This window comes from Ovis canadensis, chromosome 10, assembly GCF_042477335.2.
Source record: "Ovis canadensis isolate MfBH-ARS-UI-01 breed Bighorn chromosome 10, ARS-UI_OviCan_v2, whole genome shotgun sequence".
Taxonomy (NCBI): Eukaryota; Metazoa; Chordata; class Mammalia; order Artiodactyla; family Bovidae; genus Ovis; species Ovis canadensis.
The window spans coordinates 39932457-39959805 of record NC_091254.1 but is presented as its reverse complement, the minus strand read 5'-3'; the positions used below and the strand labels follow the sequence as shown (position 1 = coordinate 39959805).

The following is a 27349-nucleotide window of genomic DNA, read 5'->3' as shown; positions in this document are numbered from 1 at the left end:
GAACATTAATTATCACCCCGCTGCAGGGAAAGGTGATAATGTGAATTTGTCCGGGAGGGAGGAGACAGCTATTTTCAGGGTGAGTGGATTTCTCTTTTCCTTTTTTTTTTCCCCAGTGGTGAAGCAACACAGGAGAGAAAGATGTGATTCTTTTCCCCACTGTGATCTGAGAAGCTTTGTGATTTGGAGACTCCACTCTTGTAGGAAGGCATTAACACATGACCAGCCCCTCTGTCTGCACAGGGAGGCTGCCCTCTTGTCACTGCCGTGAGGGATCCACCAGGGTTCGTATTATTTCAGAAAGGGAAGGGTCTCGACTGCCCCCTCAAGCGCTGTCCACCGGCTTCACTTCCTCCTTTAACCAGCCCTGGGGACCCAGCATCTGGGCTGTTTCGTTTCTACCCACCACATTTTCAGTGGACCGCATGGGCCGGCCTGCACGCCTGTTCTGCCGGCTGAGGGTCTGAGGGGCCCACTGCCCGGGCTGTACCCTGGCCTCCTCAGGCCCGGCCGTAGCCTCCATCTTACCCACCCCGAGCTCCGCCGTGTTCTCTCCGTTCCCATGGCTTGAAACACATTTCTCCTTCTCCTGGCTGATTCCTGCTTCTTCTTCAGACCCTCCCTTAGGGCCACTGGATCCAGGAAGCCTCCTCTGAGCCCCCCCAGCCCTGTATCTCAGTGAGGTGAGTTTCTGGAGTGCCCTCGGCGCACCCTGGGCGCTCTCCTCACAGCCCTGGCCGTGCTGGGTGCCGCCCTTCAGCTGGCCGGTTTCCCACACCAGACCCCAGCGGTCAGGCCTCCCGTCTCGTGATCCCAGGATGGATCCTGTCATCCAGCGGAGGGACTGGCGCCTGACAGGGGCTTGCTGAAAATGGGACTAGAGGGTGTGCCCTGAGGGCGGATGGCGGAGAGGGTCCCCCAGGCTGAAACTCCCATTACCGGGTCCTCTGGGAAGTTCCCGGAAGTCCAGGAGAGAATGGGCAGTGAGGTGTGAGAATTAGACCATTCTTGGGAAACACCTCACCTTCTGCTTCCTAAAGAGATGCACTGATGGTGCCATTGGTGGGATCTTATTGCTCATCCTGTCTCGGGAAAGGGGGCACTGCTCACCTGGATGAAGAGACCAAAGCCATGTTCAACCTACAGGAAGGTATGCCCTGTGATTCTACAGAGCACATCCTCGGACTGGGTTTGAGGAGCACACTGTGAGACACCCCTGGTGGCTCCGAGGGTAAAGAGTCTACCTGCAATGCGAGAGACCCAGGTTCGATCCCTGGGTCAGGAAGCTCCCCTAGAGAAGGAAATGGCAACCCACTCCAGTACTCTTGCCTGGAAAATTCCATGGATGGAGGAGCCTGGTAGGCTACAGTCCATGGGGTTGCAGAGTCACACACAACTGACTGACTTCATTTTCACTTTTCTGTGAGACATTAGTATTCTTACCCTCAAACGACACGCTCGGTCCTAAGACCTGGGCAGCTTCAGTCTTGGCAGCTATCATTCCTTCCTTTCCTCCTATTCTCGCTCCCCGCGTTCCTCCCCTTCTTTGCCTCCTTCCAGGGGCTTTCTAAGGGCAACACACAGATCTCTGAATTGTTATGAGAGAGCAAGCCACAGATGCGTGTGCGCATGACTGAAGCTTGGCCTGCAGACTCAGCAGGCTGCGAGGGCCAGTCTCAGGCTGGTAGGGGTGCCTCGGCCCCCAACAAACTGGAGTTCAGCCATCTGTGAGTGATAAATCAGGTGCCCCAACTTGTGGGCATCCAGAGAAGAGTTCTCACCAGATCTGAGATCCTCAAGAACAGGAATTGTGTCTTGTTCATCTCCGCCTCCACGGTGCGTCACTCACTGTAGGTTCTGGACGATGCTTGCTGGAGAAATGCGCTAGTTTAGGACAGCTGTAAATCGCGTGCTAATTATGAAGGGCGGAGAGGACTCTGGGAGGCCCTTCTACCTCAGAGGGCCAGGAGCAGAGCCAAGGGTATCACAGGGTGTGGGCACCACCAAACAGGCAGATGGCAAACACATCCTCAAGTGAGAGAACCCAAGTTGCCGTAACCACGGGGTCTGATGGGATGTGATGTCCGGGTTGTCTGAACCCCAGACCAGGAGTCTCAGAATAAATAGCAAAGCTTTCTTCTGGAGACCCCTGTCCTTGTCTTAAACATCGTCTGATCATAGTAAAACTGAAAACGGACAACAGAGTTTCCCTTTTCTTTTCTAAACCCCAGTGAAGTGCCCCAGTAAGTGTGGTGTTGGCACTTACTCAAGAAACATTTGAATAAACGATTTGGATGTGCAGGCAAGCTGGCAAGGACATCTGTCGCTGAGCTGGCGGCCAGCGTGGGTTTGGCTGGTCCAGCTGGCTGGGCGGGGCTCCCTGTCTTCCCTCGGTGCCCCTTCTGGAGCTGGGGAAGCTGGCTACCTTCGAAGACAGAGCAGAGCCTCTCTTGTGTGTAAGGAATTCCCCGGGATGGCGCTTTCCCTGTTACCCGTTTACTTCCATGTGCAAAACTTCCTTAACTGAACGTTAGTCCCGTCCCGCTGCAACGCTCTTCTCCCAGTTTCCTGACATGACAGTGTTATCCTCCTCAGTCCCCGAAATGCCAGTAGCGTTTGATGTTTCTGTGTCAGGGCACTTTTTTTTGTTTTTTTTTTCTGATGGCAGGTTTTTGGGGAAACTGCCAGCCTCATAAAACAAGGTAATGGTCCTTAGGAAACAATCACTTTAGCTATTGTTTCACAGCAGGTGCCCCAAAAGCCTAGAAAGGACCCAGCAATTTCACTGCAGAGGAGCGAAAGGCGAAACAACAGCCGCATGTAGATGGCCGGGAAGGGGATCGCTAATTTTACAAGTGCTCCGAGATCCTCTGGCACCTTCATAGGACACCAGGGGACCTGCAGTCACGTTTGCTGGCCGACTTTTCAATCTCTTAGCTCTGAACAACTCACATAGGAAAGAACTTGATTCCGCTGTACATTTTTGCAATTTTCTCTCAGGTCAATATCACACGTGGGTTGCCTAATGGGACATCACTATAAAAAAAAAAGCAGCTAATTACAGGGTAGCGGATAAAACAACACTCTACTCTGGAGAGCTGGGGCAGATAGGTGGAAGGATAAAATCAGGCTGAATGGTATTTGATTTCTTTGTGTATATCCGAGTCACTGGCCCAGGCGGGAAGATAATATATGAAAAGGGACATTTTTGGAATAGTTGTTTTTGAATTATGCTCATGAAATAGACACTCTGCTACAAAGGACATGTGGGAAAGCTACACTCTGACCGCATGACTAATTTTTAAAGCCTTGCATAGAGAGAATTCCCCCCAAGAACACAGCTGGGTTATTCCTTCGTGGACTGAATGTGTCAATTATGAACTGAACTAAAATGAAATTTTACTCCATTATGGCAGAGTGAAGTGAGGAGTGGACATTGGAGCTCGGGTATTACGTAGTAGTTCATACACCAAGTACTATTCTTTTATTAACCTTTAAGAACATGTTTTACATAAAAACAGGCAACATCAAAAAAGCTCAGTTGATAAATGAACATAATATATCACAGATGATTTCATCCACATTAACCTACATTTATTAGCTTAAACTGAGAGATTAGGAAAAAAATCAGATCTCATTCCAGCTTTAATCATGGATACAAATCGTTTGATAGTTACTTCATTAAGATTCTGAAAATCAAAGATTAACCTGTGCCATCTGATCCATGCAGCAATTGATAAATTCAGTATTTTCAAAGGAAACATTGAATTTTTTTTCTTGCACCAAATTGAAACCTTTCAGAAACTTGTTTAAATGCATCAAGTTCCGAGCCCACCTTTTCAGTATGCATGAGCAAAATGCTATTTAATTTCACACTCAACTAATCTTTTAATAATTTTCTTTCACCCAGAATGAAAAAGACTATTATTAATTTCCTAATAAAATTAAAAAAAAATAGTTATCGAGGATATGACTCTAACCTTGGACCAGTTTCAATTTTTTAAAATTTTTTTCTAAGAATACATCAAAGATTAATGTCAATGGCCAGTGAGAAATTGTCCCTAGAGAACTATTCAAGGTCTTTTTCTTACTGCATTCAATTGGACTGGAATGAATTGACATTATAGCATCTTTATCATCACTTTTAAAACCCTACTTTCTCTTAATACCAACAGTGAAGGCTTTTAGAACTATTATTTAAGTTAATAAAGTATATCACAGACAAAAATATACAATTTTACACTGAAGCAACATTAAGGGTCTCATGTCAGTGGACCAAAAGAGAATGTCAAGGAAATTTACAGGTAGGGTTTAATTACAGAGATTGCACTTCCTTTATGAAAAAGATGAAACTAGGGCCCTCACTTGTCTTCAAGGGCAAGAGATTGCAAACCCCATGATCAAAACACCTGCCAGTTAGAAGCTCACTCACTGAAAAATGATCGCATAGCTTCAGCATTGAAGCCCATGAACGACAACAACAGCAACACACACAAAAAAACCGAGGGGGAAATAAAGACCACCTCACCCAGAGGCATCCTAAGCTTCTACACTGAATTTCCTGTTTCCCACCGGTTTATGACCCTTAATGTTACTGGACGGATGGTTGCATATTTGAGATGATTAAAAAATGAAAGACTGCCTTAAAAGCACCTCCTCCTCAAGTATGTAATTACATACAAATGAAAGATTCCTTCTGACAGTCCTAGGGACCCCATTTGTTACTGTTTCATGTATAAGCACCATTGAGCCAATTTTTAAAGCACATTTGCAGTGATCAAATGTGTTCTCAAGTTTCGTTGATTTTGGTTTTTTTTTGTCTTAAAACCAAAAAATGTGTGAAGTGTGTCCATTGATGCACGCCTTATCATATCTGAATTGACAAAAATGTTAATTTTGGAAGTGCTTTTAATCACTATTTTCCCCAACAGACTAGAATGGCTTCATGAAACTTGATTAAAGAAATCCGTATCTCCCAAAGAAGCACATATCTGACCCTCTATCACTGCATGCAAAATAAGGGTCTGTCTGAGAGTATTTTTTCCCCAAACTCCTAATGGAAATGGCAGACAACACACAGGAAAGGCTAACCCTTGAACTGACCAACTTCAAGTTTTAAAAAAATCTTTGATTGGATTCCCACCCTCACCCCTCCCAAATCATGTAGCAGTTTAAAAAATTAATGATTTACAAATTATAGAAAAGATATGTTATCTACAATATATGCCAAGTGAATCATTAATTTTTCTTAACCCACACCCAAATGAATAATTATATTAAACTACCATCTTGGATCTTGGTGCTTTCCACAATTCTGAAATTACAAGGAAAGAGGGGAGACATACCAGATTTTCTTTTTTTATTTTTGGTTATTCTTTTCTCTGCAGAATTGGGCAGAGAAAAGAAGGCAGTGAACCTTCATTCTTTGGAACAGGCCCTCTATAGCAAACTTCAGCCTGGGGCACCTTTTTATGATCAAATTAAAAACCTTTGAAATCAGAAGTTTATCATGGAAATGCTGACAGACCCTGACCCAAAGAAGGGCTATCGGGCAACACAATAATATGAAGAAAGCTCTCCCTCAAGCGCAATTGCCCTTCAGCACGGGGACAGAGTTGTGTAATGGGCACCACTAGCCAGCAGACAACCATGATTTAATGTGCGTGAGCCTTGGCCACACGGTAGCTCCGTGACCCTCTCAGCTAAGCCAATTTTTCTTTTCTTTTCTTTTTTCCAACTGAAATATGCCTCAAAGGGTAAAGGACTGCAATTTTAGCTTTCATTTATGGATATATTGCTTTCTTTCAACAATCTCTGACGGGCCTGTTGAGCACCACCCATGGGAGTGCTGAGCAGGTTCTAGGAAGGTCTCACTGAATACAGAACACCAAGCATTTTCAGTAGTTTATTTGCATTTTTTTTTCTCTGCTTATTTTAGTATGCACCACGTGTAAAATCAGATGAGGGCTACAGAAAAAACATTTTCAATGACCAAAATCTTACTTTTCCTTCTAACGATATGGAGCAAATCACATATGCATTGATTATGAGAATAAACGGTTTCTGCTACAGTGCTGAGAAAAAAAAATGTGTTCATCAATATGAACGGTTCTCATCTACAGAGATGGTTTACATGATGCAAGTAATGAAAGAGTTTTTCCTTAACTAGTCTACTACCAAAACTGAAACAAAATGAATCTTAAAATTCCCCTTGAAAATACCATATGGTTGGTCATGTATCAATAGAGGAAAGACAGTCCCCATCACCAGGCCACCACCATAAAAGCTATATTAAATACATAGAAAAGAAAAATATGGGGACACTTGTGGCAATGAGTAAATTGATAAGTACAGAGATACACTGCCATAATGGTATATATTTATTCTCTAATAAAGTGAAATAAAAAATAAGATCAATTTGGTTATAGAAATTCCTTAAAGAACACCACCACTTAATTATTTCAAACTTGAACTATCCCAAGAATGTCGTGAAAAAAATTAGCACTGGCTAAGAAGCAAAAGCAGTCTGGGTACACCCACGTAATCAGCATGCCTTGTGCTTGTCTGTTAACCCTCTGAGTACATCTCTGACATTCAGGATCTCGATAGCTTAGTGCTGAAAAGATTGCATTCCATCTGATTACTCAATATTTCTACTTGACAGGTCGCATTCCACTATTTATTCAGCATAGATCATTCAAATTCTGCAGCGATGCGCTGGGATCCCCATGCTGAATGGCCCTGCATTCTTCCGAGCGGCCCCTCTGCAGTGTCATGGGAAACACGCCACAGCTTTACACAGTCCACAGTCCTTCAAGACTTGGGTGGAAAAGGCCTGAGCCATGCACTGTAAGGTCTGTACGCTAGATGCTGGCATCATACACGCAATGCCCACGGGAAAAGCAGTAATTCAGAGAAAGAAAGGGAAGTAAAGTGAAAGTTGCTCAGTCGTGTCCAGCTCTTTGTGACCCCATGGACTATACAGTCCATGGAATTCTCCAGGCCAGAATACTGGAGTGGGTAGCCTTTCCCTTCTCCGGGGGATCTTCCCAACCCAGGGATCAAGTCCAGGTCTCCCGCATTACAGGCGGATTTTTTTCCCAGCTGAGCCACAAGGGAAGCCCAAGAACACTGGAGTGGGTAGCCTATTCCTTCGCCAGGGGATCTTCCTGACCCAGGAATAGAACTGGGGTCTCCTGCACTGCAGGCAGATTCTTTACCAACTGAGCTACCAGGGAGGCCCAAGGAAAACCACAGTCTTACTGCAGGTAGGTCTCCGCACACAGGCTTTCTTCATATTCACACGTTTCTAACTGAGGCCAATCTAGGAAGCTGCTCCTTCGTCTTACTTTGAATAGTGCTTTGCTTTAGAGTTCTAGAGAAAGCAGTGATTTCTGACCAGTTCTGAGCACTTTTCTGTTTGGAATCTGCCTACACACCATACCTTCCTGGTGTCCTGCCCGCCCCCTCTTCGCCAGAAAAACCCAACTGATTCGTGCTACTTTGTGATGTTGTGTGTGAGATTTCAGGACTCTCTTAAAAAACAGGTGGGGGTGCTCTCAGTAAATGACCTAATATTTACATGGCAAGACAACACAGAAGAGATAAACCTAAACGTGAAAGAGTCAAAAGCTTGGGGGGTGGCGAGGGAGGGTGGGGACCATGGTGCAGAAGTCACGGCATGCTGTGATTTTTAAATCGATAGTAATAGAGACCATACATTTATCAGCTGAAGAGTAAAAGGCGGTCACTGAAGACCGATCTGTGTCTGAACTGACTGTGGAAGTGCCGCACACACATTTCAAGACTTTCAGGTGTCAAAGTACACCTCAGAGCAGAGACAGTGAGTGCTATCCAGCCATCTAGATGCAAATTTCATGAGCCATCATGGTTGTCTTCCGGGCCAGGGAGCGAAGCAAACCTTAGGAGGACATTTGAGTTGGGACAAACCCCGCCTTGCCAAACACCCCGGCCAGCCTCTTCCCTAAGCACCCAAGCAGTGACCGCAGGCTGCTGCAGGCCCCCATTCCAAGCATAACACACTCCAGGGAAGACACAGGGCTAGGGAGAAAGATTTGGAAACAGGAGCGAAGTACAGCTGTTGGACAGGACTTGGACCAAAGAAAGAAAATAGCATCTCTCTCTGGACAGCTAAAGACAGTGCTATATAAAGGTCATCCTAGGGAGCGGAGGTTTTATCCTTAGGGATACCCTCTAGCTCTCCCATCCTGTTCTCCCTGAGACTATATGTAAGTAACCTAAAGGTGCATGTGGAATCATCTCACTGATGGTTTATTTCGTTAAAAAGCATTCTGAGACTATTCTAGACTGCTGGTCCACTCTGCTTTCTCCTTGGCCACCTTGCAAAGCACTTGCCTCTGGGCGCCTAGCCCCGGGCGCTCCTCCTGTGCATGGACTCATATTCTGTGCATAGACTTCATGCTGTGCGTGGATCTCACAGTGAAGACTGAACTGTGTGAAAAAAGCAGATGAGACAAAGAACAGGGTCTTGTTGCCTCTTCCTGTCTGACATTCCAGCCCTGTAGAGCACCTGGCAATTTATTGCTTTTCCACCAGTTTGTTTATTTTTTTCCTGTAGATGTTTCATACTGAGCAGGCAGACCCTGACTCACCATGTACAGGGCAAGCTATGGTGACTTCCTGAGGGTCTGCACTGGCAGTAGCAGCAGCTGAGATGGAAGCAGCATTTCCGGGGCGTCATCAGCACGTCTTCATATGGAGGTGATTTGGGGGAGGGGGTCCACCGGCTATATCCTGGGTCAGGCCGTTGGCCACAGACCCAGGTCCCTTCACTTGGGATGCAGGACTCAGGGCAGCTGGCAGTTAGACCTCTTTCTTTAAAAACGCCCCTTTCTTAATAGGGTTGTGAAGAGGAAAGGGATGCTGATGCTTAAGTTATAAACCTGCCATGTTCTAAACCCACAAAAAAAGGACAAGCAAGACAGCATGCTAGACGCTCTTCCTGTCTGGACATCTCAGCATCTAATAACCCCTTAATCTTTAGCAAAATCAAGAAACATGTGCATATAAATCCACAGGCCTGAAAGATTCCCTCAAGCATTCTCCATAAAATCCCATGCACTCAGAGGGTTAACACGTGCTATGTTACATACTGCAGAGCCTAGCTCCACTGATGAAAACATTCATTGCTTATACATTTTAAAAGTCGCAAAATAGCCTTAACCCTTTGAGGACCCAATTAGCAGCAAGTTGTCATCTTCACCAACAACATGTCACAGTCTCATTCAGCTAAAAGGAAATCGCTACAAGGATACCAGAAAAACACACTGTTCTGCTCGGCCATTCAAGCATTGAGTGCTAGGTAGATCAGATGAAACTGTTTGACATAAATTTGGGGGTGGGGGGAAACAAACCTCAGAGTCTCAAAGGGTTAAGCTAGGACTTCGAGTAAAAGGGTCTTATTAAAAGGGCGAGTTTGGGGAGCGAACAGTCTCGGAGGAGCTCGGCGAGTAGTCTTCCGACTCCGAGTTGAGTTCCGGCGGAGCTGGCTGGGCCTTGTACCGGCTCCTCACATCCGGGTTGCGTCTTCGTCGGAAAACCTGCCTCTCCTTATCAAGAGCGGTGGTCTAGCAGGGGCATAAAATGAGAAAGAGGGCAATTAGGCCGAAGGAAATGGCAAACACACACACACACACAGACACACACAAACACACGATACTTGATGGAACTTTCTGAGGTCAGAAAAATATGCTGGCTAAAGTTAACCGTCCCCAATGGCTCACTTATGGTGCCCACAGTCACCACTGCTGGGGTGCCCTCTGCTCCCCAAGACGCAGCTCCTGCGAGCCCCTCGTGGTGACATCGCAGGCACAGGCAGGATGGATGATATGTGGGTTCAGCCTCTCGCCCGCCCTGCCTAGACTTCCCTGAGCTCCACATCTGTGACCCTTGGTTGCTCTCAGCCTATCCAGAGACACACCCGCCCCCACCTTCCCCCAACCCCGCCGGTAAACGGGAGCCCAGGGCTTGTGCGTCTGACATGCGAGGACACCGGGCAGTGCCTCGTTTATCAACACGCAGCTCCAGGCAGCTGTATAATAAAAGATGAGAGGTGATGAAGTTGTCAGACTCGGAAACAGAGCCACAAGCTCATCCCGTAATTTTAGCACCTCCTCATTCTAAATGATCTTATTATCTGTTGATGAGGGAGTGTGGGACGGGTGGGTTTAATTTGAATGAACCAGCGCCTGACGTTGAAAACTGCTCTGAATGCAATTAAACCTCATGGAAACCTTCCCATGGATTTCCCTCTACAAAGTTCATTTTCACTGTAGTACATGGGAATCTACAGAACTGAGGTTCAGCATCAAGGATTCCAACTCCTGCCTCCTTTCCCGGAGGCAACCTCGGATCGTCTCCAGGATGTGCTCTGGAAATTATTATGACATCAGGATTGGGAAGGGCATGGCTTCATTACAGATTTAATGGGTGTGAGCAGGATGGCTCATTACAGAGAGACCTTACAGAGAGAGCAGGTACAAAGCCTGAAGAAAAATCCAGAACACACATAAAAGTTTGAAGGCATCCTTGTTTGAAAGTCCCTCTTTAAAAGGATGTAGCCTGGAGGTTATTCTGCTTTTAAGAGATTACTTTTCCTCTACAGGGATATATACCACCATTTTTCCTCTTGGAAATTTACTGTTAACTTCTTCAAAGAACAGAGATAAATTTATAGCCAGCCGGGTTCTGAGAACAAAGTGAAAACTAAGCCCCTCATACAATTGCAGTGTAGCATTAGAGCAATCTTAGATCTAAAAGGGGGCAATCAAAGTTACAAAATGAAGTAATAAAGAGAGAAAGAGAGGCAGTGTGAAGAATCAGTACAGTAAATGGCTTTGTTAGGCTGAACGGCTCGGCTTTAAAAACTACCCACACGTTGAGTAACAGTGTTACAAATCAATAAGGAAGATAAACTTTAATAATTCACTTCTCATTTCACTGGCTTGTTAATACAATAATTCAATAACTAGTGTGTTGAAATGCCTACCTTTGATTCACTGACCTCTTGAACTTCTAAGGGCCCTCACGTACTTATACGTGAGGCCCTCTTGGTCTTATACCCGCCGATTTTGTGATATTTTTCAGCATCATAAACCTAAATTCCTAACTTTATTTAAAACACTGTAAAGTTACAACACATGCTATTTTGCTTTCAAAGTAAACTGAAAATGTTGTGTTTGTGTAGAGCTGAACATAAAAAAGCAGGAGTCTATTTAGTCTGATGTACATAAACGCCACCCTGTAGGTAATTCAAGAGTAATATAAATTCTTCTCTTGATAATAAAAAATATTTCTATTTCTACTTTCTTGAAAAGAAAAAATCACTTGGCATCAAACTGAATACTGACTAGCAGACTGAGGTTCCCTGGTGTTGCCGAGAAAATTGCATGTTGGGTTTTGTTAGAAATTTGGAGTCCTGCTCAGTCCACTGCGGGCTGTGGGAACCTTTTACTCAGTTCTCAGGTAAAGAAGGAGCAAGGATAACCCCGCGCCCCTGCCGCCCTCCTGAATTGTTAAAAGGTAAAAACAGAAATAGCAAACACTCCCAGGAAAATAAGGTGGTGGCTTGTTTGTTCTCTTTTCAATGTAAGAGGTTTTAAAATGAAGGCACTGCACAGGTCAGAGGAAAGCGGTGCAGAACCCAGCTCACATTAGAACCTAGAGTACGTTCTCTCTCTCACTAGCACCTTCTCCACGTCTACCTCATCTCCCCACAGGGACTCAACCCACTCCAAGTCGCTCTTGGCGGCAGCCACTGACAGGCGATTTCCCCGCCGACACCATAATGCCCCGTCTGTGCGCTCACAGCTCGGATGGCACCACTCCCTTACGTTCACTCCTCCAGATGCTCTCAGGGGCAAATCATATTCTCTCCCTTCCTTGTCCCTCTGCCTGGCCAGCCCTTTGCTTGTCCCTCTTAAGCGATCAGTTCTGGCCCCTCCCGCCACCTTCCCTAGTGAGCAGCTTTTAAACGCTGGCCTTTGTTGCTCGGCCCTGGCGCTCAGATGCTGCTGGGCTTTCAGTTGTGCTGAGTCTCCAAGATCTTGACGGCAGCTCCTGGGCTTCCCTGGTGGCTCAGAGGGTAAAGCGTCTGCCTACAATGTGCGAGACCCGGGTTCGATCCCTGGGTTGGGAAGATCCCCTGGAGAAGGCAATGGCAACCCACTCCAGTACTCGTGCCTGGAAAATCCCATGGACTGAGAAGCCTGGTAGGCTACAGCCCATGGGGTCGCAAAGAGTCGGAGATGAATGAGCGGAGCGACTTCACTTTCACTTTCTATTGTTGAAAACATAGCATGTCATGATCAACAGGTCATGGAAAAGGGTGTGATGATTGTTTCTGCTGGATGTACAGACTCCACTTTGAGAAAGCATTTGTAAAGCATTCTTTGCCCGGGGCCTTGCCTGGGCCCAGACACGCGGAGAGACCCACCCTTGTCACCAAAGAGGGACAGAACTTGGTTCTCCTCCGGGCTCGGGCAGCTCCTTCCCGCTGACTCTAAAGCCTATTGAAACAGAACTCCAAGGAGCCGCTGCACTCCAGTGGTTGCCTTCTCCAGTCCCCAGCCACAGTGAGCTGGGGCGGAGACACAGACCACAGGCAGCATCCAAGGCCAAAAGCCCAGGGCTTTCCCATGCCAGAGACCCAAGAACTCTCTCAGGGACAGCAGGCCAGGGTTCCCCGCATATGCAGTCCCATTCTGGGCCTGCGAACTTCGAGGGACACTTGGGCACGATGACAGGCGGGCAGTTTCCAGCCCACCCAGGTCTGCTCAGTATTCTCGAAGGCTCCACAAGCAAGGCTTAGGGCCCCCAACACACTTGCTCTCAGAGATGACCCAGAGGACGCCACTGCCCCCAGGCCTCTGCTCCCTGGGCCTCTGCTCACTCTGCTTCCACCTCGAGGGACCGAGCTTCACTTTAAGAACTTCTCCGCGTTCCCATGAAGCCCAGCACAGCTATTACCGCGCACCCTGCCCGCACCGTGACCGACTTTGAAGCACTGTCTTCCCTGCCACGCTGCGGACACTAGGATCAGGTCTGGGCATCCTGTCTGTTGTGTCTCCACAGTTCACAGCACAAAGGAGATGCTCTCGGACGTGCAGCTTTTTAACTGGAGGGGAGTATAACAGAGGTCCTGGGACTCCCCTCCTCCTGCACACCCAACCCCCGGGCCGTCCCGCACCCAGCTGACAGGTCAGTCTGCCCAGGACTGATTTATTTACAGTTCCTCGTACAGTCAGACTCCTTGTCCTAGCAGTCACAATGTGCTTACAATAAATTTCCCAGCGTCTAGTTCTCAATATTACTCAGAATGATCCTGTGACAGGACACTCAGTGTCCCCATTGGCAGACGCAGCACCCGCTTGCTCTGCTTATAGTTAACCATATCTATTTCCCTTCAGACACCCCCCGCTCCCGCAGTCTCTGGTTCCATCTCAGAGGGCGGGGCAGGGTTGCTTGTGACCCAGAAGCAAGCCTGTGCTGACTGCGTTCCCCAGGACCCGTGGTTGGTTCAGGATGGGCACCCCACCCAGTTCCTAGGCCAGAGGAGACTACCCAATGATTTGGACTCACAGTGACTCCCAGCTGAGAGGGTGGCCAGGCTGGAGGTGGTACCGTGTGAAGCTCCAGACTGAAGCCATTACAGGGAGGCAAAGAGGAGGGGTGGAAAGAGCCAGCCTGCAGACAACTGAGTCCACCCATGACTGAAGCCACAGCCGCATCTGAACCTCTCAGATAACAACAAAACAGAACCCCAAGCAACTCTATAGTATAAAAGAGTAAGAAGTTAAAAATATTGTGAGTCTTACTATTTAAGAATGCAGTTTATGTTTTAGATATGATCAAATGCTTACATCAGATAAAGTTAATAATCTCTTATACTCCTATTTATCTACTAAATAACCTTGGGTCGTGGTCAATTTCTTATCACAATAAGCTCTGTCATATATGATCTCTTTGGAATTTTAATTGTGGCTATAAAGTTAACTTTCCTCTAAAAACTGTGTTGCTCAAGTTTTTCAGCTAAGTTCTGTAGCCCCTACAGGTAGTTAAGGACAGATGAATTCTGCAAAGAATAAGAATAGTATGCCAATACATAATTTTTAAGAATAATGCTACAAAAATATTTATTATCCAATTGGTAATTTTCTCCCCAGAAAACATTCATAATTTTCCCTTTGAAGTGCTGCCTCATAGATTTAAATTCCAGGCTCTTTCAACCATTTCTGAAAGCCTGCTTTCTTCTTTCTCAATCACAAAAATTTCCCAGATATCAAGCAAATAGGGTCTCTCTTCCCTAACACCTGTCTTTATAAGGTAAGGTTGTCCCCAGCCTTGATGTTCCTTTAAAACTTAAGACTTTCTAACGGATTTATTATTTCATGAGTTTATTTTGCTCACAGTTTGCAGCTCTGTGCAATAGACATGAATGGACTTGCTGTGGAATTCCCAAGTGTTTCTTCAGTAAGTTATCACTTCATTAAGCGCTCGTAAGAAAATCTGAAGCCTGCATTATCACATTTTGGTGCTAATTATTACAGGTTAGAGGTGAGCAAGCAATCTCTTGAGATGCTGGAGTTGACCAGTAGTAACCACATAGGAAGCTCTGATCTACTTATTGTACACATGAACCCGACAATGACAGCTGTAGTGCACGGGGCTACAGCCAGCTAACAGCGGACTGGGGGATCCTGATAAACAGAACCAACAACGGACCAAAGGAAGTGATATGGAGTAACAAATATACTCGTGTTCTACACAGAAGAGACTCTACATGCTCCTACCTCAGACTGCAAGCCCCTGCTGATCAGGGTGTCCTGAGGAGCTGCTGGATGAAATGTGAAACCCGAGGAATGATAAAATCATGCCGGTTACCTCAGCAGCTCATGGGCAGACGCACATAGCAGTTGAAGCTCTTAAAGAAATTCAGACTGATCATGTTTTGGTGCCTGTAACACCAGGCATGCACAAATGAGAGACAGTGCTTGAATAAGACCAAGGAAATGTATTCTAACAACAGATTCACCGAATGAGTTTGGCCAGTGGCGGCTTCTATTACAGTAAAACTACTCTAGACAGTACTCAGATTTTTGAAATCCTTCTTTCTGACCTCGAATCTGGAAAGCAGCATGAACACCTAGGCTGTACCCACCTGGCCCATGTTATGGGAAAAATACAGCATGGGGGGCGGAAGGTCAGAATGAAGTGAGAACAGGAGATGGGGTGTGACTTTGTTTTTGCCAGGCTGAGTCACCCACATCTGTGCAATGCCTGCCTTGCCTGGTAGCTGTAGCCTAAGCCCCTTGGTAGCAGCAGCAGGGGGAAGTGGGGAGAGCCGGCCTTCTGTCCTGCCTCAGCTGATTATGTGACCCTGGGCACATTTCCTAACCACCACGTCGGTTGAGCTATTTCGCAGTGCAGAGAATGATGGGAGGTGCTACAGTGCCTCACCCCCAGGGGAACTTCCACCTGTGAAATGCCATGAATATGCTTAATATCACCATCAATCTACTAGAACGGGTTCTGTTTTTCTCTCGGTAAACAACAGGCCTTCTGTCTGTGGATCAAAAATATTTGTCATGGCGGACCTGCAAGAGATACACCTCATTTAAGTCTGGAGGCAATGCTTTCTGATGTGGCAGTAATTATTGGATTGAAGTAACTGCATTTTTCAGAGGCAAGCAGTGACTCTTTTTCCTTTTTTACATTTCTAAATTTATTGCTAGCTATCACAAACAGTCTTCATTTCATTAATAAAAGAACATTACTGTGCATGTTGTCTTTGAGCCCATCCATTATTCATACCACCTAGGAGAGTGAGCCGGGGATGCAGCTGTTGGGGCATTAATCTCAGGAACCCTCTCCTTCGCTCGCCCTTACTCTGTGGGGACTGAGTTACGATTTGCTTGCCACTTTGGAAATGTTTTGCTTGCTAGTAAAATTAAGCTGACACCTCAATTGATGTATCACCCTACTCGTTCCTCTTTTTTTGGGTGCGGCCATACTTATTACGGTTTTATTTTGTTTTGCTTTAATATCCGTTGAGGGTCTTGCCAGGCGTTGTGCACTATCTGGACTGAGACATGGTATTTCCCTGAAGTGAAGGAGACAACAGGGGGCTTCATGGAAAGAAACTGTTGGCCTCTGAAGCTCTTTCCTAGGCACCAGCCTCTTAAATGGGGTTTCTCATGTCCTGGGGTAGGGGTGCTCCAGGTTTCTCTACCGCTTCATAAACGCAGGCTCCTCCCGCTGATCTGGTTCTTAACAGGATCTTGTCCAGCTCTGCAGAGGGTTTCTAGTAGCCTCCTATCAGAAGGTTAAAATGATAGCCCCTTGCTGAGCTCAGGCTTCTAGAGGGTGAATTCACATGCTTCCTCTGCTCTATGACCCCTGACTGTCTCACAGCAGAAGTTAAGCTGGGCTGCCATGTTGCTTTTCCTTCATCAGGCTAATAAACTAAAGGACAACTGCAGGCATAGTTTATCTTAAGAAAATCTATGGAAATTTAGAACTTACTAAGCAAGTGGGTTAAGGGGTGACTCCTTTTATTAGAATTTTTTGTTACTCCTGGGTTGATGTAATCGTGGAGCATTTCATATGTGATTTGATTGTTTAGGCTCTCAGATATCCCAAACTCTTAAAAAACACATTTATTCTCAAAAACTCAAGGTTTCTCTATTAATGGTCCCCTCCTTGCAAAATTCAATCATTTATTTATTAGCAAATGTTTATTGAGGCACCTACTCTGTGCCAGGCATTCTATTCCACTAGGTGGTGGTTATACAGTTTTTAACAAGCCCACCAGGTGGTATCTTTTCCTACTAGAATAGGAGAAGAAAATTTCTTTCTGGAAAGGGTGAATAATTAATACTTCAGGTTTTGCAGGCTATAGTTCTCTGACACAACTACTCTATTCTGCCCTTGTAGAGTGGAAGTGGCCATAGGTTGGTTATAAGTGAATGGATGTGTTCCAATCCATTCCAATGTGTTCCAATCTGTGTTCCAATAAACTTTTATTTACAAAAACAGGCAGTGCACTAGATTCAGGCCATTGGCTATAACATGGCAATCTCTGCCCTAGAGGATAACTTTTTAATTAAACATATACTTAAAAAAAAAACAACATACACTTCATCAGGATTTGGGGCCATAGACTACTTTAAGTGAAATTTAATGCCCCTCAATTCATGAATAATCTAACATATAGCTTATTCAAGTTTGTTCTAATCACAGCATCAAAAAAGGTCATGGTTCTACTTTAATGATAAATGCTTTGCTCTGGAGAGAGATGAGTTTTCTCAGGAAAATCTCTCTCTTGTGTGGAATGGATGGTTTTCTCTTGGAGCAGTCTTTTCTGGACTCTTCTTTTGGGCTGAGTCTGTGAAGGCACTTTTGTACAGGCAGCTCATTTAATTCTTGCCACAGATTTGGAAGGTTGATAATACCCATCTCATTTTTACAGGTGGGGAAACTGAAGATCAGGGAAGGAACGCATGCCTTGCCTGAGATCACAACACAAGGAAGCAGCACAAGTGAAGTCGCTCAGTCGTGTCCGACTCTTTGCAACCCCATGGACTGTACCCTACCAGGCTCCTCTGTCCATGGGATTTTCCAGGCAATAGTACTGGAGTGGGTTGCCAGCTGGATCCAAAACAGGGCTTCTCAACACAAAGGCCACAGGCTCTCCATGCACAGAGCTGCCCATCTTTAATCGAGCTGCGATCATCTCGATTTTCAAGGCTCCTTAGTTTCTAGGAGTGTCGCGTGTCTGACATGTATTTGAGAACTGTCTGACTTCAGCATATGGATATTTCGCACTCTTTCTTAACAAAATGACAGTGTGTCAATACTTTCAATTAAGTTCTTTATGATCATTCTTTCCTACATGTTTATACCCCATAAAACCTACATTCTATCAGTGAAATCACTGGCGAGCATGTGGAATCAAAATATTCAGGAACAACTACATATAAAAGAATGTCTGTGGCTTTTTAAATCATAAAGAGGGAAGGAGGTGCTGAGGCAAGGTTAAAATAAGTACAATACCACAAAATTTCCCATTAATACCAAATTACCAAGACTTTCAGGAAAACATATAAAATTTCACTTCAGTTTATACACAATCAGTAAGTCTTGGAATGCCATGCAAATTTCTCTTTTCTAATATAAAATATATTAAGCTTTAAAAAGATTATATGTATATATATATGTGTATATATATATATATATATATATATATATATATACACGCACATATATAGGGATCCTCTCTCAAAGGGGCTCTGAAAATAAAATGAAACAAAATAAAATCTCAGATAGTGAGCAACGTGTTTGACTTGGTAAAATGATACAGATGTCTCACTAGTTCTGTGTTTCTCTTCATGACCATTTGTGGAACTATCAATAGAAGACAAAGTACTGTTGCTCTGCTTTTGAACCTAATAACTCACTTTTCAGTATCATGGGACAGGTGTAAAACCAGACCTCATACTTTCTCTATACTTTTCTCTGTAATCACAGTCTGGGTGGTTTCGAAGTTTAAGTCTGTGCCTTTTCTGTGTGTTAAACTTTCTGTTGCTGAGGGAGGCCCGGGCCAGGGTCGGGGAGAGTGGTTAATCCTTTGCTAGAACTAAGACCCCTGCCCTTCCTTCCTACCGCACTTCTGACACTCTTTGGGGGCTGTGGTACTTTTCTCAAGGGCAGAGCAAGGCCAAGCCAACTTTCGCAACCTATTGCAACCTCCCATGTGTCTTTGGAGGGGTCTGCCTCCAATGCGGGAGACCCGGGTTCGATCCCTGGGTTGGGAAGATCCCCTGAAGAAGGAAATGGTAACCCACTCCAGTATTCTTGCCTGGAGAATCCCATGGACGGAGAAGCCTGGTGAGCTACAGTCCACGGGGTCGCAAAGAGTTGGACACGACTGAGCAACTTCACTCACTGACTTACTTCACCCTGTGAGGAGTTCTCTCTGGCTTTCGTGGGAACTGATCTTTCAAACCTACACCGAGCAAAATGCCTTTAACTGACCCATTCCTTTTAGCAGCAGAGCACGGCAGCATTGAATAGGCTACAAGGGCTGCGTGGCTGCCGCAGCTCTGCCTCATTACTCACTGTTGTAGGACGGTGCTCGAATCCAGGGTGCACATGAGTCAGCTCAGGGCTGGAACTCCAGCCCCCTATCGTCCTAGCTCTACTCCGCGTTTTATCTTATGTGGCATTCTTGGCGTGTGTCTTGCTTTGCTACTTGTTTCATTCAGTTGGTTTCTGGCTCTTGCCCCGTTCTGTGTGCAGAAGACACAGGAATTCTTCTTCATGTGCTGCTGGGCACAGCACCTGCCAGGGGACAGCTTCCCTTGAAAAGCAGGGATGGGGATGACTGCTTCCCCTTTGGATAAGGTTGCATTTTCAGGCAGGAAAAAATGGAACAGAATGTCAGTGTTTTCCAGGGCCTTTGGAGTCCCCTCCATGAGAAGGTGGAATGGCCCAGGCAGCCCATTCCTGGGAGAGGGTCACCCAAGGCTCTGGAGGACAGGAGTAAGGTCTCCTGGAGAAAGAAGCCTTGCAGGATGCGGCTCCCTTGGCCACAGCCTGGAAGCATCTCTGTGTTCAAGGCAGGCGACTGAATGAGAGGAGGAGGAACAAGCCCCCCTCCCCCATTTCTCCACCATCAGCAATAAGCCTCCTAAGAGGGACACTGCCAATGCTGGGCACCTTGAAGAGATGCTTGCTCAGCCTCTGCCCTGATGTGAGCTGCTTTACCAAATGCAAGCCCATCTCTGAGTGTTCTGCTCAGAGCAGTGAAAACAGCCAGGAGCACTTGTAAACACAACAATTGGGAGCAGGGACATTCCGCCCGAAATGATTGTTTATGTTGCGAGTTGGCTGCCACCGTGGTTAGACAAATGCTCCCACTTCCGTGGAGATAAAAGGCAAGCATTTGCAATCAGTGAGGGGAGTGTGTTCGTTCTGGAGCTAAATGGCATTATAAAACTTCCTAATTAAGCATATACGCAGATGAGTTTTTAGCATCATTTCTCCAATTTAGCTTTACATACTGGGTGTGCTGTTTAGTACAGCATTAACTATAAACATTGTTGTTACTGCCCCCAGCTGGAAAACAGAGCAGTTTATGTGTGGAAGGAAAAAGAGATTATCTCCCATCTGCTCCTGCCCATTATTCAGGGATGTGTCATTTTGTCTGCTGATGGGAACCACTGCTAGGATTTCAGTTAAATGGCCTTTTCTAGCCTTGGCTACATCTATTAATTATTGTGTTTATTTGGGGTTTTGCACCCACCCTCAAGCCCACAAATTTAGTAATTATCTGGAGATTTTTAAAAAAATTAATGTATATATATTGTCATTTGTGTTATATAAATAGGCACAACTGTAATTAGACACATTTGATACCTATCTTTAACTGTATATCTTTATACTCATATATGTTTGGTTAATATCCCTGAGGTTGGGAGACACACAATTAAAAAAAGGGTGGCGCATGATTCGATTTATATAAAGAACAAAACCAGGCAAGACTAATTAATGCGGACAGACTCCAGGTCAGAGCTTGCCCTCGGGGCTGCGTGGCCCTCCTGGAAGAGCCCTGGGGGCAGGGGTCCTCTGGGGGCGCTAGAGATGCTCTGTGCCTCATCTCGGGGCTGCTGTTTGTGAAAATGCACTGAGATATGCACTCGAGTGCACTTTTCAGAATGTATATTACATTTCAGGAAAAAGTAAAAAACTGGATGCATCATCTTCCATGTAAAAAGAGTCTGCACAAATCATGACTGAGTCATCCGCCCATCAAAAAAAAAAAGGTTAAACATAAAACAAAGTTCTTTCTGTATCTATAAAGCTATTTACTTAGGTAAATAAAAAGGAGTGCAACTCCTGCATGTACATCCGTCCAGAAGATACAAATGCCTGCTGTGTAAAACTGACTTTAAGACACGTCTTGAAATTTGAGTATTTTCTTGTTTTTAGCAGGCTTAGAAATGGCCACAATCTTAGATAGTTGGATAGTTTGTCAAAGATTAGCTTTGTCTGCTTCTCTAAGGGCTTTGATCCTATTGTCTAATTGTAGAAAAAAAAGTAATAACTGGGGGTTAAAATTATATATTATTATACATATTATTCTTATTTTTTTAATGAGTTAGTCTATTTCTGGAAACAGTATAAGGCACCATCATTTGAGGGGAAATGCCAAACCCAGTAGAATTTTTCTTAGCAAATGCTAAAATGTGGAGCTTTACCTGGAGATCATTTCAGAAACATTAAGATGGAGGAGAAAAGTTGCCTAGGACTTCTCAGAGTTCATTTCTCAAATCATCAAAACTCATCCTGCCTGTGGATAACTTAAAGAGACACAAACAATGCCCTCTGAAGGAAATGCCAGGGCAGTTGACCAGAATAGAAAACGACTGGATAGAATTCTTAACCCAGTTAAAAAAAAATCAATACCTCCCATAGTCCCTTTTGCTTGAGCAGATAAGCCAGCTAAGTAATCTGACAGTTACAAAATATCGAAAAATAAATTCATGCAATAGCTAGTACATAGAGGGATTTCCAAGGGGAGAGAGGTAACAATAAAACAGAAACAAAATGAAACAAAAAGGTGGAGAATCTGGAAACACAAGCTTACCAACACACACAATGCATTCTATAGCTCACTGTGTTTAGAGGAGCTTCTATGACTAAGGTGTAAATGCATTGTTTCATCCATCTACTAAGGTCAAGGTCGGGCTTGATGATTTTAAAATGACAGTATATACTTCTATAGAATATATACTAAGGTACTATTTTTCTTTCATTTGTTAAGGGACAGAAGAACACTGGAAATCATCGATTTAATTAGCAACATCAGGAAAATGCTTTGACATTAACACTAAATATACTGTCCTTTTAACTGTAAGGAGAACTGATACTGAGCATGTGCAATGGAAAGAAAGCTGGCAAATGTCAGTGTGAATAATGGGTGAAAAAAAGGAATGAGGGGGTGTGGCATCTCAATCAAGATTAAAATGAAACTGATAAAGCAGCATATGGACTGGATAACAAATCAAAAGCATGTTTATCCACTGAAGGAACTGGTTAATGGAGACTGCCAGCACGTTGCCATGGAAACACTGACTTGAGCTGCACCATCTCATACCTTATCCAATACATTCCTGGTTGTTGGTAGTAGTCCAAAGACCCTGATCTCTTGATGGTAAACCCGTGGTCCAGCTGAGCAGAGAGAAATGGGGGCAACTCAGTGGATCGACATTGTGCTAAAGGATTAAGACTCCAGACCAAGCTGTTCTTCACTGACTATATATGTATATAGAAATAACGACACTTCTTGTGCAGGGCGACTAGCTAATACCCTAAATCTATACATTGAAAATAAAAAGGCAAGAAAAGACACTAATCCCTCATGAGTATCTCGGAGGCCAATTTGTTAGAAAAGATCTAATTTGTCAAACAAGTTTTTGAATGCACATTTAATAATATCCTCTCAATTTCAAAAGATATAAACACCTCTTCATATTCTAGAGCAGTGTTAAATGCCTTACCATAAAGTGTTGCAATCAGCTTTAGCCACCTAAGAGAAAGCAGATTGGTACCCCCACCCCCCGCCCACCAAAAAATCTTACCCCATCAAGCTTAAATTTGAGGCCTTCATAAAAAAAATAAAAGATGAAAGGTTTTGAATCACAGCACTTTGGATTTCTCTCAGAGTTAATCTTCAAAAGCAAAGCTACTCTTAAATTACATTTCTAAACTAGATACAGTATAAAACAGTAAATTTTCTCTAAGAAACTATAGAAAATAAAATGAAAGTTTTCACTGTATATTAAAAATGCACATGTACAGGTAAGTGCTTATGACAAAAGGTACAATAAATAGAAGACAGGGTAAGATCTCAAGGTTGTCCCTCCTGGAATAAGATGTTAGCTTTTGGCTTCCTAGGAAGAAAAGATTCAATCCCCCAAATTTGAGAAACAGTAATCACGCCTTACGTCCGACTCCCCGTTCCGCCCATGAGAAGAAGCACACTGACCACTTTTCTTTCTGGAGAGTCTCATGAGTGCTTTAAAGTGTGGTACTGCCATGATGCTGAGGACAGTCTACTACAAAATTCACAAAGGCATTTCAGAAACATGCCAGGGCACCCGTGATTTAAACTAGAAACTGCTCAGAAGATTTGGTATTCTGATGACGAACTAGGCTATTCCAGTATTCACAGAACAGCACTGTGAGATTTTAATCTTTAAAAAAAAAAATGTACAGTTCGTTTTATTTAGGGAAAAAAAAAATCGAAGTACACTTGCTGTGTACTGGAAGGAAGATGAAGGCCTGCATTTCTGTTTCAGCTCAGGGATAGCTACTCAGTAACTGGCTCTCTATTGCCACCTACAGGCAAGGCGGCCCATGACACCGCATTCGGAAATGGCTCTAGCGCAGGGGTCCCCGCCTTCAGAAGGAAGCTGCCCACTATCACAATTATTAGTACACTGATTAGTATGGATTTGTTCAATTAGACTGAAATTCTCTATTTGCATGAGCAAAATGCAAAATAAGAACTTGAAAGCATTAGGAAAATTACCGGTTAAAATAATAAACAGCATTAAATGAGGAAAAATAAATTGGAACTGACATCTGAGTCATCGGTTCTTCATCAAGCTGAGCAAATCTAATAACGCCTCCCTCCCCTCCCTCAGCTCTCAAGAAGTCCACCGTTAAAATGTCATCTCTAATTCCATTTTACGTCTATAAATTGCATTTTAATAACCTTTTGTTTCCCTTTCTCTGGTCTGTTCTGGGTTTCTTTGGTTTGATTTTGTTTCAATCCCCCAACTACTGGGAAAGGTAGTGAGGCAGCAGGGAACAATGGAGACGGGGTGTCCCAGTTATAAGGACAGCAGTGGGCTCCACCCAGTCACGCCATCTGACCTAAATGCCAGACACCTCTCCTCTTCTGCGAAGGGCCCTGTGATCCCCGGGAGCCTCCAGTGGGTAATTACTCTCCCAGCTAACTCGAGGACCTTAATATAAAGTTATCATTTGTCCTCTCTTTGGTCTTAATCATGTAGGGGGTGGGAGGCAGAGAAGAAGAAAATGACAACACGAACAGGAAACATTAAGGTTTAGAACCATGAATGCGTGTTAAACTACCCTCATGTCATAAACGATACCTGTGACTAGAGTCTGTTTGTTATGACAATATGCTCTTTTTTCCTTTGTCACTCTGAGAAAGAAAAAGTGTCATGAATCCCTGTATGAGCAGATAGTGAGGTTTCTAACAGTGAGGTTTTTAACTAAGGGAAGAGAATTACCAGTTAAAGACCAATAATTTAATTGCTGATTTTCTGAAGAAAAAAAAAACAACAATAAGCCAATTGATACACCATTCTAGACAGTATATATATTTTTGAATTTTAAAGGGTGCATATAATTTCTAAAAAAATAGTCTTATAATCATGGCAGTTTAAAAGAAAATACATCATTTGATAGCCTCTAGGAAAAGCATACATGCCCATGAGAAAAAAATTCCGTCTGAATGAAATCTATGCTGAAATCAGTTTCTTTTTCCTCTATACCTATCAAATAGAAGTCATTACAGTGTAATTATTACAGAAATTTCTATCATGTGGATGAATCAATAATTATGTTCATTATTAAATTATCAAATGATCTTTACAGAACACATCATTTATGAAAGCTATTCCTTCTATCTCTCACTTATATTCTGCCTCACAGCAGAATGTCATTCCTTTGCAATTAAACTTTAGTTTGAGTTGGGATATTTTTAATGCCAGGGCTCCTTCACCGGGCGATGGTCCCGAGTCTAATTTTTTGCACTTTAAGAATGGGAACATGGATATGGAGTATACATTAACTTATCCAGTGCCATTTTGAAAGCTAAGCACAAAGGCAGTCAAACTGGCTGGTTTCTAACTCCCATCCTGTACCTGGGGACCTACCTCAGGTTTCTATGGAGGGTGTGGACATTTATATGAGGGACAAGCATTCTGGAGAAGATGCATACATGCATCTATTATGGCCCGTGAGCGCCTCCTGAAATACTCTCTGAAATTTACAGCCATATTCTCTTTCATTTGAAATATTAATCATAGTGGTCAACATATGAATTGTGCTTTAGAATTTGACAAGGCACTTTTTCAGTTATTTCTCTAAAAAGTCAATTATTTTGAACTGAGTTAAGTGGATGATTTTTTGCACAACTTTGTAGGATAAAGAGATTAAATCAGCTTGCAACTAATGTACAACTCAGCATCACACAGCCCATTCTACAGTTTATAAGTTTATTGCCAGCTGGTACAATCTCCATGGAAACATGTTAGTGATGAACTGGGAAACTGATACTAAATTGCATTCAAAATGGTCCCGTCATGATATTTAGAAAGGTATCAGTGGACTTTTAATCTTCAAATACTAACTGAAGGTTTTGGGGGAGATCTACTTAGATGAAGTTTTAATAAACTCATATGGAATAGGTTTCAAAATTTATCCATATTTGATGAAAGTAGGATTTCCCCTCCTATCTGTGTTGCCTGTCCACTGGAGAATTTCCCTGAAGTTCCTGCTCTCAGTCATTATAAGATTTCCGTAAGATTCCCAGAATACTGTGAACAAAGCATTCTTGAGCAACCAAGGCAAACTGAACCAAAGACTAATTAAAATAAAAGGCCAGGAAAAATGAAAACAAACCCCAGAATGACAGGTGGGAAAAGCACCCTCTCTAGCAATTGTAAGCCCTCAGCAGGAGCAGAAAAGCAGTTCTTTTCATGGACAAGCGTGCTGGCAGTCCATTCCAAAAGGAAACTGTGGAAGCAAACATTTTGGAATAGACTTATGTCTTGAATGAATGATGAAAGCAGAGGATAGAACGTCTGGTTTCCCTGAGAAGCACCATGAGATTGTTACTTTCAAAAATTACTGACTGAATGTTAGCTGATAACAAAGAACACTGATGAAGACAGGAAGGACACTATGCTTCTACACTGAATTTCCTTAGAAAGAACCAGACAGGTAGGGCCAGAACAAGAGCTTGTATATTCAACCCCCAGCAGCACAGAGGAGCACCAGGAAAGAGTATGCATTCTAGTTAGCGCTGTCAGTATGCTCGTGAGCCACTGACTCACAGTCATGTAACTCCCTGCTGAAAGGGTTCAGTCAAAAATCATGATATGCGAACAGTCCAGGGAAGGGTATGCATGCCCTCGTGCCACCTGCAAATTCTGGAAGCTCCTCTCAAATATTCAGTAACCCAGATCTGAGACTGCTTGTATCTAATAGGTCATTCATTTATCTTTGTCTCTTTTCTGGAGTTCTGAAACAACCAAAAACAGAAAAGAGAGAGAAAGAAAAACACCGGTAGAAGTAGTTAAATATTCAGTATTGCTGACAAGAATGATGTGTACTTCGTAGCACAAAAACTTTTAAAAATTTGACACAGTGCCGAAGTTGTTTGTTTGGAAAAGAAAAACAGCTCAAGTGATTTTACAATGGATACACTGGTAAAATGTACACACTTGGGGGGAAAAAAAGGAAATTATTAAAAACTCAAGTAATCTGGGACCTGAATATATTTACTCTGGAATATGACACCAGGAAGTATGAGGTTTCATTATTTCTCTGCCCAATTTAATCTTTGCCTAGAGCTGCTATCAAATTGCGTGTAGTATATGTCTGCATGTATGGAACAGAGGGAAAGAAAAAAAATAAAAAGCCTTGTGCAGCCGCATCAACAAAATGGTAAATATTAAAAGATTCTCCACTTTGAAAACAGACATTTCTAAGGAGCAAGAAATCGTGATTTCTTTGGGTGTTCACAGCAATTCAGTTTCGCTGAAAATCTCAGTGGGTAAGCATGCTGCCATGTTTTTGGCCTTCGTTTAAGTCTTGTACAAAGATCTATAGTGTTCCAACCTCTCTCTGCCATGTCTCAGCTCCCCTTCCCTCCCAGGTCCTGGAAAAAGGACACTAGGAACTCTTTTTTTCTCAGAGCCCAGAAGTTTGCATTGGCACAGAGTCCAGTGTGGGGGAGGTTTTCTGCTTTAAAAAATAAATCATGAAATTAATATATACTGCAAGGCACCCTGGAGGTGTTGGATAATGATGCAACTCCCGCGGAAATGATCAGCAAAAACACATCATATATATATAAGCCCCAGACCTCCCCCGGTGCTTTCCATGGTCGAGCTGTCTAAAGAAATGACCCATTCTGCTGTCTCTGGGTGGAATCTCCTGAGTAATGCCTGTCTCTTAGGTGGATTGCTTTGAAAAAGTTATAGGT

General features: G+C 43.9%; 1 protein-coding gene across 1 annotated transcript in view; it reads right to left on the bottom strand.

The window, feature by feature from the left end:
• Nucleotides 1-5349: 5349 nt before the first annotated feature.
• DCLK1 (doublecortin like kinase 1) overlaps nt 5350-27349 on the bottom strand; it is a 347490-nt gene continuing 325490 nt past the window's right edge. Inside the window, exon 17 of the mRNA XM_069601561.1 lies at nt 5350-9608. Within this exon, the coding sequence (XP_069457662.1) occupies nt 9444-9608 (165 nt within the window). The 3' untranslated portion in view covers nt 5350-9443. The remainder of the gene's footprint in view (nt 9609-27349) is intronic.